The sequence below is a fragment of the Seriola dumerili genome, unplaced genomic scaffold (assembly GCF_002260705.1).
Source record: "Seriola dumerili isolate Sdu_G_001 unplaced genomic scaffold, Sdu_1.0 BDQW01000149.1, whole genome shotgun sequence".
NCBI lineage: Eukaryota > Metazoa > Chordata > Actinopteri > Carangiformes > Carangidae > Seriola > Seriola dumerili.
In genome coordinates, this window is record NW_019174404.1 from 24,632,079 (window position 1) to 24,644,571 (window position 12,493).

General features: G+C 40.3%; 1 protein-coding gene across 2 annotated transcripts in view; it reads right to left on the reverse strand.

Annotated features, from left to right (window-relative positions):
• Positions 1 to 640: 640 nt before the first annotated feature.
• The window catches only part of adck1 (aarF domain containing kinase 1), a 142,271-nt gene continuing 130,418 nt past the window's right edge, over positions 641 to 12,493 (reverse strand). Inside the window, exons 10-13 of one of the 2 annotated variants that reach the window (XM_022750621.1) lie at positions 12,058 to 12,251; positions 6,031 to 6,114; positions 1,784 to 1,814; positions 641 to 766 (exon numbers count right to left, since the gene is read on the reverse strand). In XM_022750621.1, the coding sequence (XP_022606342.1) occupies positions 725 to 766; positions 1,784 to 1,814; positions 6,031 to 6,114; positions 12,058 to 12,251 (351 nt within the window). In that variant the 3' untranslated portion in view covers positions 641 to 724. Of the gene's footprint in view, positions 767 to 1,783; positions 1,815 to 4,971; positions 6,115 to 12,057; positions 12,252 to 12,493 lie in introns of those variants that run through there. The other variant, XM_022750620.1, reaches the window with a different exon arrangement.

A 12,493-nucleotide genomic window follows, 5' to 3' on the forward strand; every position in this document is an offset into this window, starting at 1 on the left:
AAATTCTATATGCTTATGTATGTTTTCTTATCAATTGAAACATACATGTCCACACTTAATAGCTATTTTTTTATTTTTTAGGGGTTTAGGATGAATGATATATGTCTACAATATAAGCAGGCACACATAAAAAGGAACATAGACTCAGGGTCTGAAAAGTGAAAAGTCTTGCATTCTATAAATGACCACTCCACTGTTGCAAGAAAATTCAGATTGTATTGAAATATAGGAAAAAGCCCTACTTCTTGCTTAATTATACCTCAGTAAACGTTCCTGTGAGTTTATGGTGTCAATTGCTAATTTGAGTCTTCTTCAATACAACATTATTTGTATGTAGCCTTTGGAGTAGCCTCCAAAGCATGAGTGTGATGAGGCATAAGGCGGGCTGCAGCATGAAGCCTGTGTGCGGCCACGGTCACTGAAGATGAGGCAGAGCTGAGGCGATCCCCGCAGATTGCATGAAGTCAGTCAGGAACTGTTGAGGTGATGAAAGTGTAGATTGCAAAGAAGTGCCTGCTCTAAGTGTCACAGGTGGGGGAACCGGCTGAAGCAGCTGAGTCTTGTCCAGGAAGAAATGGATACCAGACAGATCACAGCTATCGTCTGAACCGCCAACTTGTGGGGCTGAGAAAGAGGCCAGAAGCTGAATGATGCTCGGCCTAGAGTTGCGACTCAGGAATCTGCTCATCTGTTGAAGTTGCTGCATAGACCAAGAAGAGTGCTCCTAGGCCGCTGACTGCTGCCCGAGGATGGTAGAAGCAATCTCCTGCAGAATGACAAGCTGAGATTTAAAACCTCTGGGACAGGATAATGATCGGTGCAAGACATCTACTTAACAATAATGCAAATGTGACATGGGGTGAGTAGAACGTATGCCGTTCACAGCAACCGCGCTGAAATGACAGCTGACAACAGGAGAGAGGAGAACAGATTTTAAAGTATGACAGGGACAACTTGATTGGCTGGTTGAAATCGTGGCGAAATGACTGATAATCCCAATTCACAGGGAATGGCTGGATCTTCCCACAGCTGTATTTCTGTCCATTCAAACAGCCTTTCCTCTGACAAAGTTAGTGACTACACAAGAAGGCTGTAAAGGTGGACTGGTGAGTAGATCAGTTTCCATTTTTAACATGAAGATGTTTAATAGTTAAGACACGTAAAATCTTAAAAAAAACAAAAAAAAAACACGTGTGGTATTTACTGAAATATTTTATGTCATAGAATGAAAAGTGAAAATGTCTCAAATGTGTTAACCACAGAGCTTATTTCAGTCATTGAACCAAAAACCCATTTAAACAACACAGACCTCAGGATTCAGAACTGCAAATATGCTTATTATAACTTATTTCTGCAACACTGTACTATGCAGACATCAAAGATGAAGCATTGCATTGTGGAACTATAAGCAGGAAGTAGTGTACAGTGTAAAGAGCCCTATACAGTGCCTACATTTTACACTGAATCGTGACACAAATAAAAAAGTGTGCATTATAGTGCACAATGTAGTATATAGGGTTTGATGTGACATTATGACACAGTCAGAAATGATGCGACCAAACAATCAACAAAGAACCCTCCCTCAATGTGTGGGAAAAAGAAGACACAAGGTAAATAGGAACCTTGTTACAACAATGACAACAGTGATGTGAAGAGGAAAATACAGAATTAAGCCACTTAAAAAATAATGCAATAAACCATAGAGAAGAAGTTTTTCTGGACAGCAACACAATACGTTATGTTGCATTTTAGACCAATCACAGTCAATCACACAATGTCATACCTTGGGTTTGGGGGGCGCAACCTGTAACCATCTATTTGAGTGACAGGAAAAGAAAGAGAATATCAGCAGGAATATAAAAGTGCTTGTGGAATGAGTGAACAGCACTTGACCTAAAAACAAGAGCAATGAAGTAGTAAACATAGTAAATAAAAAGACTGAAACTATTGAAGCATTACCGCATCAGATATTTAACTGACTTGATGCAAACTTCATTCTGAGGTAGCTTCTGAGGAGCAGGAATTAATCAGTAGTAACAGAACTACACATTACCTGAAGTGACAACAACTCTAAAGGCCCTCTTATATTTCATATAAACCTTTTATCTGGTTTTCTTCAGCCTTGTTGGCGCATGTTTACCATCACTTCGTTTCTTTGAAATGAAGGTGCAGGTGAATATCATCCTGTGACAACTTGCACATGCTTGTCAGTGCACTCTGCCCCTGGACTGGATACCTGCATTTGTGTATGACTTACTTCCTGTCTGGCTGTATTACTTACTGATCTGGTATCTGATTGATTTACTACTTTACAGTTGTGCTTGCTACTGACTGAATGGTCGGTAATAGGGCTGTGATGAAAAAATCGATTCTTCAATTAAAAGCGGTCTTCAATTGAATAATCCAATATCGATTCATAAAACCCGAGATCGATCTTTTAATATACATCTTTTAAACTCTCCTGTGGATGTGTGATGTGTGTCACAATGAGATCTGGTCAGGTGAGCATAGGTGGAGAGCTGGGGGAGCTGCCGAAACAATGCTCCGCCACTTTTTTTCTCAGAGTCGCTGCTGGTAGCCTCTGAGCTGATCAGTTAATTAAATGGTTAAGTAATAAAGATGAAATGACAGAAATCATTCTTTCATTCATCATTCACTCTTCTGACAGTTTCTTTATCTGTGATGCTTTTACACAGAAACATGAAAAAGTCAGTCTGTTACACTTGAACAGCTTGTGCTGCTTCCATAGAAAGCTAGCTTAACTATGTTTTCACAGCCTAGCCTGTAAGCTTAGGTCGACCTACGCCTGCACTGCAGCTTCTCCTCTGAATGGATGTTTCTAATGCAGCTTCATTTGCTCGACACAAGTTAGTAAATTAATGTAAACTTGCCACCGTAGGAACAGAGGTTACATAACCTTTGAAAAGAGCTGCAACTCAACCATACGCGTTCACCATATGAGCTCTGGTACGTAAACAAACAGCACTACACCTCTGCACGGGAGAGACAAAAACATGAAAGACGAGGTCCCAGTGAAGTCAGCGGCAATTCTAAAGGCAGATGTGTGGCTGAATTTCAGATTAAAAAACTATGCAGACAGTTACGAACTGGACAAAAGCCAAGCTATATTTGAGGTGTACAAGAAGAAGCTGTGTGTAACATCGCATACTACATGTATTATTTCTTGAGATGTGTTTAAACTGTTGGTCATGTTAAATAGAACATTCATTAATCTAACTGCTTTGTGTCCACTGGCAATGTAAACATTAATATTTTCAATAATGCACCAGGTTAGAGGTACACTTCACAGCATTAGTTCTCTGAGAATCTAATTCATATTCAAGAAAAATTTATGTTGTAACTGAAATATTTCTGGCTGAATCAAAATCAAATCGAAACGAATCAAAACAAAATGAATCAAATCGAAATGGGAATTGAATCGACTCGGGACCTTGTGAATCGGAATGGAATACTGAATCGATCGATTCAGTAAATCTGTACCCAGCCCTAGTTGGTAACTCTTCTTTGTACAACCTCCATGGCTGCCTCACTGTCTTTTATAAGGCATTAAGTTTCAGATTATACAGCCTCACTGTAAGTGTTTTAGATCTGTAGTGTAGGAGCCATATATTGCTTCTGATCGGTTATTCTGTGTGTGATTAGTTTTGTCTTGTTGCCATGGGGATATGCAGTGTTTGGGGTCACATGAGCACCGTCGTTGACAGCCGGTAGGTTATATCAGAACCTGCTTCACCTGCACTGGGGGAGAGAGGCGAGTCTAGGTAGCCGTAATTTTTGTTGACCGCTTTTCATTATCGCTTTTGTTCTTTTGTTTGCTTTGATACACGTTCGCCAAGTGTACACATTTAACATCATATGGGCGCGTGTAAAGCCACTGCAGTATTGTGTCATTAAAACCTCCGAAACTTCTCTGGACTCAGTGTGTTTCTCTGGAACAGCAGCAGCGTGTCACACAAATATACAGGACCTATTCTGCCTCACAAACGACTTTTAAGGTACTAAAAAGCCGCAATATGTAGTATGATCATTCAATTATCTCAAGAACTCATCTGACAGATAGTGAGATAACTGAGCATGCATTGTTTTAGAAAGTCTGCTACCTCAAGTAATAATATGATTGATTTCATAAGAAAATATAAACTTGTGTCACATGTTCCATCCCACATCATATCATACTTGAATATCTACGACATTTTGAGAAATACAGAAGAGAGACAAATCAAAGGACAAACCAACATAAAGAGCCTTGCATTGATTCTACAAATCTCTGGATGAACACCATTCTTCTAAAAGATATTCCCTCATGCGTTTGATGATGGTGGTGAGGAGTGCTGTCTAACATGTTGGTTTATGCAATGATTCCCATTTCCCTTGTGTTTCCAGTGTTTTCTGTTTGGTGTCACGCTCTCAAGCCACTTAGTATTGTGTAAGCTAAGCTCGTTTACTCATTTCTATGCTCGTTCTAACCCTTGTCTCCCTGTGCTCTAGGGTCACCAGTTAATCGTAACAACAGGTGTTCAACTGGGTTGTGATCTGGTGATTGCCATTGGCCAAAATTATTCACATCATTTTTATACTCAAACCATTCAGTGACCCCTCATGACCTGTGGATGGGAGCATAGTCATCCTGGAAGAGACCCCTCCCATCAGGACAGAAATGTTTCATCATAGGATAAAAGTAATCACAACTCTGTATTGATTTGCAGTGACCCCTCCCTCTAAGGGGACAAGTGAACCCAAACCATGCCAGCAAAATGCCCCCCACAGCAGAAGAGAGCCACTGAGATTAGGCATTCAGGCCTGTACCTTTCTCTTGGTGTACGCCACACATGACCTAGATGTCGAGAATATGGAGGATGACTCAACTGACATGTCACTTCCCCCCCCCCCCCCTTCTTTCAAAGTCACTTTGATCTTTTCATTTTGTGATAAAAAATGAATCAGCTGGGCCTGTTCACAATTTTATACACATGAGCATGATTGGACATTAATTGCTTAATTGTACCATGCAGTGCACCTGCATTCATTAGGTTTCTCCACTCATGTATTCAGGTTTTCCTGTAAGTTGTCACCTGTCTGTATGTTTATCTGCTTTTTTTCTGAAAGTGAGTTGAGAAGATGGGTATCAATATCTTATCTGTATGTGGAGCTGGAGTCAAGACATCAAGAGTGGGGGGGCTAAACTAATAAACGAATAAACATGTTGTTTTTCATTCATAGTGTAAAACACACTATTTGTGCTTTCAGGGGCAGCTATGTGGTGGGACTGTTTCTTGACACATTACGATTTATCCATACACACAGGACTTCATAGCACATCTCAGAGATACAGTCAGTGTGACCAGGTTTCTGGCACTGGTATGGAGTAAATACGGAGATAATGGTTCAATATCTCAGGGTTATGAGAAAAATCATTATCTGTTCATAATGTTCTTAAATTAAATAGAATAAGACAGAATCCTGAGTAAATTAAATACAATTATGACACAATCATGAGAAAATAGTTTATCTCAGCACTGTTGTGATCGTGAGGCCTAAAAAGTTACCAACAGCCACAAGCTGCTCCTGGTGTTCAAAGACATCAGCATCCTGTCCTTGTATGTATGCACTCATGTATGTGTGTGTGTGTGTACTTGTAATCTTATATCTTTGTGAGGACCAGTTTGAGTTATAGATCTTACTGCGTGAGGACAACAACTCACAACTTCAGAGAGCTGTTAGACTTTGGTTAGAGGTAGGGCCAGGGCCTAGGGAATGCACTGTGTCAATAGTCCTCACAAAGACAGAAGTACAAATGTGTGATAGGAGAACATGCAGTGTGTATATGTGTGAGTGGCACATATTTAAAATGTGTTAACATGCAGTGTATATACACCCGAGAGCCAACAGTTGCAGCCTGTTGTTAATGTTCCAGTGTGATGTCCAGATGTGCTTCAGTTCAGAAAAGCCAGCAGTGCAGTGAGCCAATGTACCAACATGGAGCCCTTCACCCACAGAAACAGTTCATACATGGTGAGTCTCCACAGGCTGAGAGATTCCGCCAGCTGTATCTGCAGATGCCTCCTCCTGGACTGAGCCTTACTCCTCTTGTGCCTGGAAAAGCAGCAGAAGAACAAAGAGAAGGTTAGGTAGGATGAATTTTTAACCAAGCAGGCAGAACGTCTGAAATATCTCTTGAGATTCTGACCAGACAATCATGGTACCAGTGGTGTGTGGATTGATCCTGACATATCAATACGTCTAATCCCATGTGTTGTAGGATCAATTCTTGTATCAAAAGATCTATATCTAAACTCAGTCATTTGGGGTAAATGTGTATTTTATCAACAAAGACACAGTAGAAAGTTACAGTGCTAACAGCAGGTCTAAATAAAGGGTTGTTGACATTAATGATGGCTATACGTGTAACTATAAGTGTAGGAGCTGCATTTAAGGTTATTTAATTTATTTCTATTCACAGGATATATTGATTATTTAGGATGAATTATTGATTAAAAACAATGAATTTTATTTGTAGCAGTAAGTGTGCGCCCTCCTCCCTCCTCAGGTGGGGAGGGCGGGGCTTAACCTTTAAGTTTTGAAGGTTGAGGTAAGACGGGGGATTGGCAGCCGGAAGCAGCGATACTGTCATTGACCGGAGCATCATCAGATCAATGGACACATAAGCAACGTCATATTTTGCTTCAATTTTTTGTTTTTCATGTTTTGACAATAAATTCCATTCATCTGAGAACAACACTGGTCACTGGATCTTTTGTGACTGCACGTCAGACACACTGCTCACTCCACCTTGGTAAAAGATAAATAGGACAGGAGTTAAAGGACAGACTCATCTGGAGGTTTTTTGGCCACTACAGTAAGTGTAGTCTTGTGTGAGTTCTCAGAACAGCTACAGTGCTGTATGTGATGCGTGTGGGAGGACTGTGAGGTCAGGCACATGCACAGATAGACCTCAGGTAGTGCTCAAGCACCTGCCTCTTTGGCATCTGTCCAGATGAGTGCCCTTTTTGCAAGACATCTTTTTTCAGTTTCTTTTTCTAGTTTTAAGTTTTTAAATTTGGCCCATGGCATCATTTCTCATCTAAAAGCGTGTTGTAATGTCCAACAACTGCATTTGAGACACACGAGCCTCTGCCCCTCCCTCTTCAGCTTCCCTCATCACAGCCACCACAGTTAACGTACACAGACTGAGAGCACTGTGGAGCTGCGTCCGCTTCAGCTGACCTGCCTTCATTGGTGATAACCAGATAACATTGTGTTTGTCCTAGGCCTCAGTATTGTTTGTCACTGTTATGAAATGAAACTACTATCAAAACATCTAAATACAAGCAGCTTAACTCGGGCAACAGCCTCCATTAAGATTAACAACAAGAATAGGTCAAACTATGTCTTGACCTCTAGTCAAATCTCGATTTTATAACTGTGGCGCCATCTGACAAAATCACCAAACACATAAATGAAAGACAAACACTGAGCTGTGAGTTCAGCTGTACACACGCTATACACAAAAGGTCGCTCAGAGAGAAAGTTATAGAGACAGACTATCTTTGTTATTTAGTCTCTCACACAGAGCACAGCCTCCGTTTGGATCCACAATAGTTTAGTCTTTTTTAACATAGACTCCAGAATGTAACAGACTTTTATAAGAGGTCTTTAAGTCTAACTCCCTCTGTTTGACATGTAGAGTTGGTCAGAGTTGTATTTTAATATGAAGCCTCGTTTTCAGTTGCTGCCGTTGACCATGAGAAAGGGGACCTATTACGCTTTTCTGAACTTTCCCTTACTTATAGTGTGTTATATAGGTTTTTGTGCATGTAAATGGTCTCCAGAGTCACAAGGATCAAAGTTTACACCAAAGGGAGTAACTCTGTCAGGGAAAAACCCAATTTTCTCCTTTTTATGAAACACCTAGTTGGGGGTCCAGACATTACTTCCTGGTCCTATTGACGTTTATATGTCTCTTGGTGCTGCCCACCTGCAAGCTGGACACCCCCTGCAAGCTTGGCACGCCCACACACATGGCACAGCACATAACTACTTATAATGAAGAGTTTTCTTTAGTGTTGTAGCCGTGCTGAAAAGACAGTGTTTCTCAACTGCTCCAAACATTATAGTGTGAGCACTTCAAGGAGGACTGCGCCATAAACCGCGCACAGTTAGATGCTTCATTTTCACAACGGTTATTTCTGTAATTCACACTTAATGTGGCCGAACAGGGGACTCAGCCTCACAGCCTGTCAGTCTGCATAGGTATTGTGGATCTTTGTTGTTTACCGTGTTATGGCGACCTGATCATCTTAATAAGTAGCAGCATAGCAAAGCTATAAATGCTTAAATGTTTGTCGGTATTGATATGCTATACCTTGTGAGCTTGGATAAATTATCCACAATTTAACCGCTGAGTTCATTTTTCAGAAACTATGCACACAAAAGTTTAATTCATTCAGATTTACCAGCATCGTAAACCAGCAGGAGGTGACGCAGTGGAGACTCCATACCTCTCGACTGTCTGTCTGTTCCTTCATTATCTATATTCGTGTCCACACGTAAAAAATCAAAAGGGTTTCTTCAAGTTATGAATATTGTCATCCGAAGTCTTTGCAGACTGTCCAGTGTCTTGATTCGCAGCACTCTCCATATTTCTGCCTCTTCCCTCGCTCCGGCTGCCTGACAGTGGGTATGCTTGTTTACTTCTCCAGTCCAGATCGGGTTTGTCATGTTCTGATTCAGGATCGGACTCTTGCTCAAAACGTTAAGACAGAACCGAAGCACCACAACCGTTTGTTTACACAAGACATACAGAATGTTTCGTTGCCATGGTAGTTGCTGTCAAGCTGACCAATCGGGGGGGGGGGGCGTTTCAGACAGAAGGTGACTAGATGTTCAGAACATTAAAGCAAAGTAAATCAATGTTAGTACACACCAAGAATGAAATGATGAACACTAAGAATGGCCATAATAGGTCCTCTTTAATTTTACTGCATAACGTGTTAATACAAACTCAACACTTACTGTAACCTGTGTCTTATGTTTAATTCTTCCTCTGCCTCCTTTAGTAATAAGGATACATTTAATGAAAGTAGTTTATTAGTGTTAACAGACTAGGCTCAGGGCTCAGTGAACAGGAAGAGCTACTACTTAATATTACTACTAATATTTTATTATATTATTTGAATTTTGCTATATGACAAATAGCCCATTAAAATTTTGCTTCAGAAAAAGTAGCTGTATGGTTGGACACTAACAGTTACAGTCTGATGAGGCTGACAGTTGTAATGCATCAATCATAAACATCATATCCTACTGTTGGTATTTTTGGGAGCTTAACCCTTAATTATCATGCACAAAATTGATTTTGCTCATTTACCAATAGTGGCATAATGCTCTTTTCACCTAAGTACACAGAACACACTTTTCCTATTTGTTGCAACTGGACATAGGCCTACATTGTAGTTTGGAGGATCGATTGGTTGGTTTGTTATTTTATTTATTTATAGATATTTTTCAGTTTTGTGTAAAGATTAGTTGATATTAAATCATTATTTTATAGACAATAAGCAAAGAAACTATACACGTGAAAATGCCCCAAAGCATGTACAGTGTGGCACTGTTTTCTTTGTTGTTGCCTGTTCTTGTGATAAATGTAGAAATAGTCAATGCTAGAGAGCATTGTCTCTGTGTACATTGATAATTTTGTTGAAATCTGTTGAGCTTTAAACATTTGCAAATGTATTATATTGAAATTAATAATTAATACATATGTAAATAACTTTATTAAATAATTATGGCAAGGATGCCCTTTTTTCCGCTTGAGCACCTGCCCCCAAAAATGTCCAGAGAGAGAGAGAGTAGCTATCACAGTTACTGATCGTCTGTCCAGGCTTCAGTTTGTGTGTTGATGAAGTATCTATGAAGTATCAGTATCGTTCGGTATCAGTGAGACCTACCTGGGGTTTACTTGGTATTGGAGGGGAAAGGCAATCAGTAGAATCACACACCACAAGTGCCAAGATGATGAGGCCCTCTGATTTTGTTTATCCTTTGACTTTTCCTCTAGTACCACCAACTGGCTGACATTTCGGTTTACAGTGAAAAATCCAGTTTGGTTCAAATGTTAATGTCCATCTCAGGATGAATTGTAATAACTTTGGTGATCCCCTGACTTTTCATCTAGTGAATCAAGTCAAATTTTTCTTTACCTAATACTTCATGACTGAATATGAGCAGAACTGGACTTACTGGTCAGTGACAACATGTGATCAACTCGCCACAAATATAATCCAGTTCTGTGTGAAACACTGCGCCATTATAACAACAATCCACAAATGAGAAAGCACAGCTGTGAATGGGAGATGCACTATGATTGGTTTATTGCATGTTTCACCCAAAACACTTCCATGATTAATGAAGAGACTAAGTACAACCCTTTTGAACCATGTGCCTGGAACAGCAACTGTTTTTTTCTGCTGTTAAAATAGCAAAAGTGAATATGGACACACCGTAAATCCACTTGCACCTTAGACTGTTAAAAGAGAGCCCTAAGAATGGCATAACATTTTTCCACTGTAGGGTGTAATGACCCACTGCAGCCTGGTGGGGCCATTAATGAGTCCTATCAGTGTCCTCACCTGTGTAACAGCATATGTAAAAATTCTTCATCAGCTAATGTAGCTATAGTTTAGCCACTCTCAACTTCTAGAAGTCCCATAGTGTACATGGTTCATTTGATGACAAAAGAGACAGCTGCATGTGCTCCACCTGCATATCTCTTTTCAGGAGGGAACCCATGCAAACACTGAGAGAACACGCAACCTCCACACAATCAGACCCTGGCTGCCAGGAAGATATTCATCTTGATCTACTTGGTCTTGCATTTAGAAATATCAGGGACAAACAGAAAAGGAGCTCCATGCCTGAGAGGGGCTAGTTTTGGTTGCTGACAGCACATGTACACAATGTGAAACACAACACTGGAGTCCCCCTGTGCCTGTATTACATTACTACTCCTGGCATTGTAGTTGATTAATATTTTATAAGATATCCTCATTCAGACTAGCTCCAACACTGTCAGCAGTACAGCACCAGGCTAGAGACCTTCAGAGCCCCATCCTTCCGCCTTCAGCTGTGATCTGAAGTGACAACTCACATCCCTCCTCTCCAAACCTACAGTGGCAAACCTCAGTTTCTCTTCCAAAGTGACTTACTTGTCAGCTTGGTCTGTCTTTAGTTCTGACACTATGTATGTACAGTATGTATAAGATTCACACACTGAATAATATAATTCACAGATCCTTTAGGAGTCACGTGTGAGTTAAGTCTTCATCTTGTCTGCTGGAACAAAATGAAATGTCTCTATAACTGTTCCAGAATTAAAACTATGTTGAGAGAAAACTACTGACTGTATTCCTGTCTGTCACAGTGTCCTCTGATGCAACTAACAGGGTGCCCAAGTCAGAAATGTCTAAATTCTAAACAACAGAATGTAAAGACAGGTCAAATAGGTAGAAGCATCACAGTGTTGTTGGCCACAGTATAATACAAAAATAATTGACCTACATTTTCAGTTTTTATGTGTGGCTTTCATTGGGAAAAAGAAAACATGTAAAAGTGGTCTGTTACGCATGTTCATTTTCCTGGATACACTCATCACTAACTAATTAGCCTCCTAAATGATCAATATGCAGACTCCAATCAAAATTAAAAGTTATATAAGTATTGAAAAGTTCATCTACCTTCTACAAGGCTTCATACCAAAAATGCCAGCTGGCAAACAGACTGAAAATGTGGTTCACCTCACACCATATCAGTGTCACCTCCTGTGTGAATTCAGAGCAACACTCGTAATCTGGCCAAACCACCTCAATTTGCATGATGGGTTTATCATATTTGAGTCAATTAGTGCAGAATGGACCTTGTACTTCCTCAAATTGTTACAGAAACATCGGTTATATTTTCCTGACACTCCCTTTTAAATGTGGCTGTGAACAAATGAACAACATGTCTTATGAAGTTTAAGGAAAGGCTAGTTTTTCTGACCTGGCCATGGCGCGTATGCAGCAGCGGGACATGTTGATGAAGGACGAAGACGAAGCTCTGGTCTGTAAGGTGGTCTCAATGCCCCGCAGCAGGTCGTTGGTCTTCAGCAGCAGCAGCATCTGACGGGGCACTCGGTTCAAGAGGTCGCTGATCTGGGGCAAGTAAAGAGCTGCATTGGTCCGTATCTCAACATCCTGCCAAGGGAATTGAGATATACAAACAGACAAGTTGTCTCTTTAGTGGTTAAGTCATGTATTATTATGTAAAGGCCATGTAAATGATTCTGACTGACTACATGTCTTCTGGCATGACAAAAGGCACAATAAAGATTTTCTATCTTTTTGTAAGTGAGATCTTGTATTTGTCTGTCTAGATGCACATGTGGTCTACTGTATGTCTTCAGCAAACTTCATTCAGATTCATTCAGCTAAATGTC